Genomic DNA, 8,083 nt, shown 5'->3' on the forward strand with positions numbered 1-8,083 from the left:
GGAAGACAGGGGTGAGGCTGCCTGAGATGGGGGGCACGATCCAGGCCCAGTCAGCAGGGCAGCCCCCTCTGGCCTTCTGCTCATTTTCCAAGTGCTTCATGAAGGAGGCTGTGGCGGCATGGTGGTCCACAATGGTCACTTTGGCCAGCTGCGGTGGGGGTAGAAGAGTCTGGTCTCAGAAGTGCTGTATAGATCCCAGCCTATTCTGTGCCTTGGGTGACTGCAAATGACATATTCTGTGTCCTCTCATAGTCATGCTCCAAGCTGGGTGGGTGAGAGCAGCTCTGATTTATCATCTGTGTGCCGTGCTCCCAGCGCTGGTGCTGAGATAGAACCCGGAGCTTCACGCTTACCACTGAACCACATTCTCAAGTCCTTTCTTAACTCTTTTAGACTCCATGAAGGTATTCACTGGGCACCTCAAACCACACCCTACCACACACGCATTGTATTATGACGCTCCTGTACCCAGCATATTTTCTACCTAGCATTAGAGAGTCCAGATGCCAGTGGGTCTCACAGTATGCCCTGGGACCAGTTACTGAGCAAGGTTTCTCGCAGGAACTTAGGTAACATACTGTAGCCCACAGAACCAGTGCCTGTGTATCCAGAGTTGCAGACACGGCGTGCCCCATGACACAGCTCTGCTCAGGTCTGTATTCCCTAACCCCACAGCTGGGCCTGTGTACCTGGTAACTGTACAGCACAGCCACGTTAATTTCCACTGCTGCCTTGTCTTTCCACAGTGATGAGGTTGTCCGGGTGTCTAGATCCATGCAGACAGCCACATCCTGGGTCAAGTTGAACAGAAGCAGCAGGGAGTGGAGAGAAGGAGGGGGTGAGAGGCATACGGGGTTGGGTCAGTGCTTTGCCCAGAAAGATACTATGGAACAGAGCTGGAAAGTTCCTCCTCAGCCCTGGCCTTCACTTCTCATCTCTGAAGTGGAGTGTAAACCTTATCTGAGATAGGGTCTCCTTTTAGCCAGGCATGGTGGTTCAAGGCTTTAACTCTAGCACTTGGGATGCCAAGGCAGGAAGGTTACCATGAGTTCAGGGCCAGCCTAGCAACACACACACACACACACACACACACACACACACACATACACACACACACACACAGAGAGACATGCACACAGGTTTATACACACACACATTCTTACACATATGCACACACATGCATGCACATACTCATATGCACACACACATTCATACACACATGTGCACACATGTACACACACATATATGCAGGCACACATGTTTATGCAGACATGCACACACATATATATTCATACATATATATGAGCACACATGTGTTCACACACATTTATACACACATGCACATACATGTCCACACACATACACATGCATGAGTGCACACACACTTGCACACACACTCCTTTGGGAATCTGATGAAATCTATCCTTCACAAACTTCCTCACTTATCGTCCCTCCTTCCCACCTTTGTGGCTCCGGAGCTCACGCACACCCTTGGACCTGACACTTTCCTATGGCCAGCACTCTGGGTGGGCGTGGGGGTGGCATACAGCTTCATGTCCCCTTTTCTCAGCATTCCCTCACCTCAAGTATGTTGTATCGGTGAGGGTCACACAGGTCCCTCATGCCAATCTCTGAACTCATGTACCAGCCGCTGAAAGGGGCAGCCGGAAACTCCAGGCCCCCGATTTCTAGCAGCATATTGGACACAGCTGGGAGGGCATACCAGCGCAGGCCAAGGGCAGCAAACCACTCTAGCCTAGGGGTAGGAACTTTATTAGCTTCTATGTAGAATTGGCAGGTGCCCCACCCCCAACAGTCCCTCCTCAAAGGGCTTCCGGTAGCCTCATCCCACCCTCAGCCTTTCATGCTCACGTGGGGTGCTCCAGAGGCACCTCGAGGACCAGCTCTGGGGGCAGAGTGAAGAGTTCTGGGGGCTCATCGGGAGCCTGGAGTAGCAGGGGCAGCACATCAAAGCGGCCATTTCCTGGGGTCCAGCCATGTTGAATACAGAGCTGTGGAAAGCAGGCAGAGGTAGGGTCAAGGACTGTGACTGCTGACCTCACTAGGAATCCTCACCATTAACTATTCCCTACTCTTTACCTCAGGGACTCCTCAGTGGCTGGGTCTTTATACCCCCTGGAGGACCCCGTTCTTGTCGTCAAGTCTAGCCTAGAACTCCTGACCCTCTTGCTTGGACCTCTCATGTCAGGGATTATAGGAGTGTGCCACCGTGCCTGACTTTCATCTCAAGGAAGGCCCCCTTTTCTGCTCACTGACTTCTCTGCATTCCCACGCAGTGTTCCCTGGCTTCCCTATCTGTCCTTGGAAGCCTTGGTTCCCATTTGTGATGGCTACTCTATGTTGTCCACTTGACACACCCGGGAAGACATCACCAGATTGACTTGTGGTCATGTCTATGGAAGATTTTTATCGATTACTGATTGATGGAGGGGCCCAGCCCACTGTGGGCAGTACTATCCCTGGATAGCTGGGCATGAGCTATGTACACAGCAGGTGAAGTAGCAGGGGCAGCACAGTCAACAGCATCCTTTTCCGTCCTCCAGGTTCCTGCCTGCAGGTTTCTGTTTTCAGTTCCTGCCCTGACTTCCTTCAGTCATGGAGGAAGCTATGAGTTGATAGAGGAAAGAAACCCTTTCCTCCCTGAATTACTTTTGGTCAGTATGTCATCACAGCACTAGAAAGCAAATAGTACACCACCTCAGTGATCTCCACGTTGGCAGGGTCCCCTCGCACAGAGCCGTCCTGCTGCCTATAGCCCGCGTAGCGCACCAGCTGGCTGTTCCAGATCCGGAAGTCTCCCCGGCCAGCGTAGCGCTGGGGGAACACCGTGATGGCTGAACTGACACGGGGAATGGAACTGGTTAGAGACCCTTTACTGCTGCCTGGGGTGGGCTTGGCCCTGGGGTGGGGTCACTCACCGAAGATTGCCTCGGTTTGTTGCATACTTAATGTGGTTACAGATGTAGGTGAACATTTCCTGTGCTGTCCTGCAGTCCCGAGCATCAAATACCTAGGTCCGAGGAGGACCGGCCGAGGTTGTAGGAAAAAAAGAGATGAGGTTTTGACCATCAGCTCTAGAGGACATGCTGGCATGGGGCTTGCTGGGGAGGAGGCGGGGTCTGGTGGAGCTACCACCCACTGTCCATGTGCCCAGTGCTCAACATTCATGCCCTACAGACCCTCTTCTGTCTAACAGCCTTGTTTGCCCAGCACAGCCTGATTTTCCCAGGTCCCATCTCCCCATTCCCCTCAACGCCAACTTGAAAACCAGCACGGAGTGGCACCCGCTTACTGCAGGCGATCCCCGGGGAAGAGTCCTAGTTGGTGTGTGTGGGGGGGAATTGGTACTGAGTGCTTGTGCCAAGCCAGGCCAGCATCCAGCTCCCTTGAGCCAGATGATGGGAATAGAAAGAGATGGCCGCATTAGACAGCTTCCGGGACCCTGCCAGCAGCATCCTGACACTAGGAGAAGGCTGGGAAGTTCTATCCTGCCTGAGGGAGAAGGGAATTTGTGACAGGGTAGGGAATGGCAGTGGTGACCAGTGGCCAAGGGAAGGGCACAGCAGTAATTGGAGCGTATTTTGGAAGCTTGATAGGTTCAAAGTTAAACTAAAGCTTTGAACCAAGGTAATGGGTTCAGTTCCCCTGTAGAACCTTGGCTTCTGTCAGTGCTGAGGCTGTTCCAATAACCCAGGCTGCTTCTGCGGTATGCACTAGCATGAAGGAGAGTGTGGAACCGAGGCCCCCCCCCCCGGAACCTCAGAGGAAGTGGGTATGAGGCGAAGACCTGGCAGGAGACCTTGTTTCTCCAGATACCATTTCTTTGCCTCTCTGTCAGCTGTCCTCATGTACTCAGGGGTGTGTGTGGGGCTTGATCACCGCGCGCCAGCCAATAGGCTGAGGATTATCCCGGAGAGCCAAGGCAGGAGCTGGTCTCCTTAAGGTTTGTCTCTAAAGGCAATGTAGGACAAAGATCCTTCCAGTGCCGAACATCCGCCCCCAGGGAAGCCTCAGGAGCTTCCTGGATTCTCTTCTCCCGGTTCAGTCCCATTACCTATGCGCCAGCTGGTTATACCTGCAGTTTCCCCCACTGGATCCGCCCCACACAGCGGGGAGCGTTGCGCCAGGCCTGTTTGGCCCCAAACACCAGCTCACTCTCCCGGAGCTGGTAGGTGCCCGTGGCCACCACCTCAGCTTCCACTTCCTGAAGCCGCTGCTCATGAGCCTGGGAACCACTCCTGGGGAGAGGAGAGGGCCACAAGCCTTGGCGTCAGGATGGTGAAAGGGCTGGGGAATGAGGTGATCTGAAGGCTCCTCCACTCAGGGTGAGGGTGTTGGGAGGAGCAGGGGAGACCCACCTTTTGATCGAGTTATAGTACTGATTGATGAAGTCCCGGGCTTGACCCAATAGCTGCTCAGTGGGTGAAGGGCCCTGGGTGGGCCGGCTCTGTAACTTCCTTGGAAATACCAGGGATCCCAAGCAGCGTCTTGGGGTACAGGGCCCATCCTGAGCCAGAAGAGAGAACACAAAGGCCCGGATCATCAGAGCGAGCAGTGGTTAGCCAGGGCAGAGGGAGGCAGGCTCGGGGAAAACATGGGCTCAGACTAGCGGTGAGAGTGGACACCGGACGAGGTCTGGTTGCTTAAGGCTTGGGACTCCGGGTCAAAGGCTTGCCGAAATCCTTGCAATGTCCCTTGACCCTACAGTCCTTCCTGCTTTTCACTACTCTCTGTAGACAAGGGCCAAATATAAACAAAGTGGAGTTTCTTGGTTTGGGCCCTGATCTGGGACCAGGCCTCTACCAACCCCATCCCAGCCCTAGCCACATGGGTAGGGCCTGTTCTTACCTGCTGAGCCTGTGCACTGAGGGTATCGTAGGTGATGCTGCCCACTTCCCAGTTCTTTACTCGAGGAAACTTGGGTCCGTCTGGGGGCCGGGTTAACGGGGGGCTGTTGTGGGCCAGGGATGCATAGGGTCATGGGAGAGAAGTTTGTCTCCTTTAGGCTGCCCCATCGTAGTTGAAGGGCAGCACTGTAAACCCAGAGTCATCGCCCACCATCTGCTTCCTGATGCTTTCTGTCAGCTCTCACAACAGCCTTAGGAGGCAGGCAGTACCTTCTGTGCCCCCACTTATGAAGGCCTCAAGTGGTGGACAAATGGTGCATCCAGCAAGAGAGTGTGCAAGACAGTGGAAGCCATGCTTTGAGCTACTGTCTTGTTTCCCAGGACTCTGCCACCCCTGACCACACTCTCTAGGCTTGGAGTGCTGGCCCAGACTGGTCCTTACTCCCTGCATAGAGCCTATTTTGTGTCTTTTACATCTGAGGTTCTTTTAGGTTGAATGTGTTTCCTAGCTTTACAAATCGGAAGTTTAGATCTTTTTTTTTTTTTTTTTTTTGGTTCTTTTTTTTTTTTTCAGAGCTGGGGACCGAGCCCAGGGCCTTGTGCTTCCTAGGCAAGCACTCTACCACTGAGCTAAATCCCCAACCCTGGAAGTTTAGATCTTAGTGAAGAAGAATTGAGAAGCTGGTGATAGAGTGGAGAGGGGGAAGATTCCTCTAGCCACTGACTGACTCTAGCAGACTGACTACTGGGGTCTAGTGGGTACCTTTGTTATTTAAAATAAAAAAGTGCACAGAGTGAGTGAGTGAGGGAGAGGGATGAGAGGGAGAGGGGGAAAGAGAGGGAGAGGGAGGGGGGAAAGGGAGGGGGAAAGGGAGGGGGAGAAGGATGAGAGGGAGAGGGGGAAGGAGAGGGAGAGGGAGGGGAAAGGGAGGGGGAGAAGGAGAGGGAAAGGGAGGAGAGGGAGAGGGGGAAGGAGAGGGAGAGGGAGAGGGGGAAGGAGAGGGAGAAGGGGAGAGGGAGGTGAAGAGGGAGAGGGGGAGGGGAGGGGGAGAGGGGGAGAGGGAGAGAGAGGAAAGCACTAGCTCTTTGGCCTCCTTGCTTGGTCTGGGTTCTCACCTCAGGATGCCCTTACTTTACCTGAGATGGCGCCTGAGGTCCCCAGCAGAGCAGGTGCTTGTGCCATGCTCATGGCTGTTTGGTTTTCTGAACCAGGAGTGAAATAACCTCTGGTCTCAAGCTGTGTATAGCAACGGTTGGCTAGAATCCTCCTGCCTCCCCCTCAACTGCTGGGATTATGGTCATATGTCACCACGCTGGCTCCTAAGCCCCATTCTTCGTGTTACCCCATCTTAAGGGTCGTTTTGGCGCCTGGAAACGGAGTAGGCACTGGCTGTACTGTAGGGGCCTGGGCAGAGGGAAGCCCCCTGCATGGATTCCTCTGCTCTGATTTTGCCCCCACTCACACCCCTCTTGACAGCAGCCCTAGTGTGAAGGGAAGCTTGAGGCCTTATCACTTCCTCCCAGAAACGCCTGCCTGCACAGGAGGAAGGGAGGGACTTGGGGCCCTGCTGTCCCTGAGCCGCAGCAATGGACCCTCAGGCTTGGCAGGAGCCCCTTGGCCTGACATCCCACTGGAATTTTTTATTTTCTTCTCTTCAAGGACCTACCTCAGGCCCAGGGACGAGTGTTTTGAGGGCTGGGACTGCAGGTCTGTTTGTAGTTCAGGGTGGTGAGGAGGGAGTCCTTAAGCAGGAAATGGACCTAGCAGCTTTGCCTTAGCCCCCACCCCAAGAGTTTGGATCTCAGGCCCCAGCTCTCTCCTGCTCTATGAAACCCCACACCTAGGGTGCCCCTCCCCTGTCCCCATCTTCTCCAGGTAAGGCGCCATTACTACTGTTTGTAAAGTCTTCCTATGAACTAGAAACTTACAGACCCAAGAGGTGAGTGCTACTGAGTCCACGTTTTACCCACACAGAGGCTCAGGTCAAGTAACTTGTTTGAGGTTGAACAGTTCTTGACAAGGAGCAGCACTGAAACCCTGGCCCAGTTCTGTAGCAGGGCCTCTTGTTTCCTCTTACCTAGTACCTGATGGCCTTGCTCTGGCCTCTCTCAGCCATGCAGCCTCGTTCTGGTCTGTTCACTAGGAGGTTTTGGCACCAGTAGCCTGGTCCTCCTGGCTCTTCTCAGCACTAGACCTCAGTCCTCCATACCACCCCTTTAATCACAGCTCTTACCTGCTCACAGCCATGTGCCCCTCACCTGTGGTCTGGTGCTGGTCGGGTTGGGGACGGGGGTACTGGTGCCTGGCTAGGCTCTGGTGCCGGTGAGGCTGGGCCCTGCTTGCCGCATAGCCCTAGGCCCAGCCCGAGCCCTAGGCCACAGGGTGGCCCAGGCTCCTGGCCCACACTCTTCAAGTTGCCCATGCCAGCTCACCTCCACTCTGCTGACTGCTCAACAAGAGTCCTGGCCTTTTCCTTAGGAAGCAGGGAGGGGGTAGTGGGAGGGGGCTCTCAGATGCTGGCCCTCGCCCCGCCCCTGTCCCACACACAATGGGACAGGAACAAGGCCGGCAGGGAGGCTCTAAAACCTCGGCTTCATGCCCACTGACCCAGAGGGTGGGGGGCCGGACGCCTGGGTTCCGCCATGAGGGCTAGAGCTGATAAGTGAGAACCCAGGTGTCCATTAGAGGGCTACTGCAGGGCGGGAAAGATGCTTTGGTGGTGTTGGGCCACAGTAGGAGGGCCTTGTGCACTGGGCCAGTACCAGAGCAATGGAATATCATATTCCTGTGACCACAGAGATCTCTAGGTTAATCCTGGACCCCTTGCTCTCTTCTATCTCAGAGTCCTTTGGAAGCTTGGGGACACAGGTTCAGCAAGGATGCAGTGACATTTTGTCCTTTTGCCTGGTATTAGGGCATTTTCCCATTCTCATCTCAATTTCCTGAAACCCCCACACCCCATGACTCAAGTGGGGGGATACAAAGGGGCAGGAAGCTGCCATCCAAGGCCTCCACCTCCAATCCTGTCAAATGACGCATGTTTCCCTGGGGCAGCAGGTCAGTGGACCTAGCCACCAGGGCAGAGGCAGATGGCCTACAGGGGAGAGTTTGGGGGTGGGGGAGTGGACACTGAGTGTGGGCTAGGCAAAACTACAATTCCCAGAATGCAGGGAGATACATACCAGCACATTTTGGGCACCTTAGGCAGACATGC

General features: G+C 54.5%; 1 protein-coding gene across 2 annotated transcripts in view; it reads right to left on the minus strand.

Moving 5' to 3' along the window:
- Positions 1-7,317, minus strand: part of Nos3 (nitric oxide synthase 3) — a 20,514-nt gene extending 13,197 nt beyond the window's left edge. Inside the window, exons 1-10 of one of the 2 annotated variants that reach the window (XM_087655900.1) lie at positions 7,103-7,317; positions 4,870-4,972; positions 4,380-4,528; positions 4,097-4,259; positions 2,940-3,031; positions 2,719-2,860; positions 1,873-2,012; positions 1,582-1,756; positions 690-791; positions 1-148 (exon numbers count right to left, since the gene is read on the minus strand). The exon at positions 1-148 is cut by the window's left edge and continues 47 nt beyond it. In XM_087655900.1, the coding sequence (XP_087512026.1) occupies positions 1-148; positions 690-791; positions 1,582-1,756; positions 1,873-2,012; positions 2,719-2,860; positions 2,940-3,031; positions 4,097-4,259; positions 4,380-4,528; positions 4,870-4,972; positions 7,103-7,116 (1,228 nt within the window). In that variant the 5' untranslated portion in view covers positions 7,117-7,317. 2 annotated transcript variants of the gene reach the window in all.
- Between the last annotated feature and the right edge of the window lie 766 nt (positions 7,318-8,083).

This window comes from Rattus norvegicus, chromosome 4 (genome assembly GCF_021556685.1).
Source record: "Rattus norvegicus strain SHRSP/BbbUtx chromosome 4, alternate assembly SHRSP_T2T, whole genome shotgun sequence".
Taxonomy (NCBI): Eukaryota; Metazoa; Chordata; class Mammalia; order Rodentia; family Muridae; genus Rattus; species Rattus norvegicus.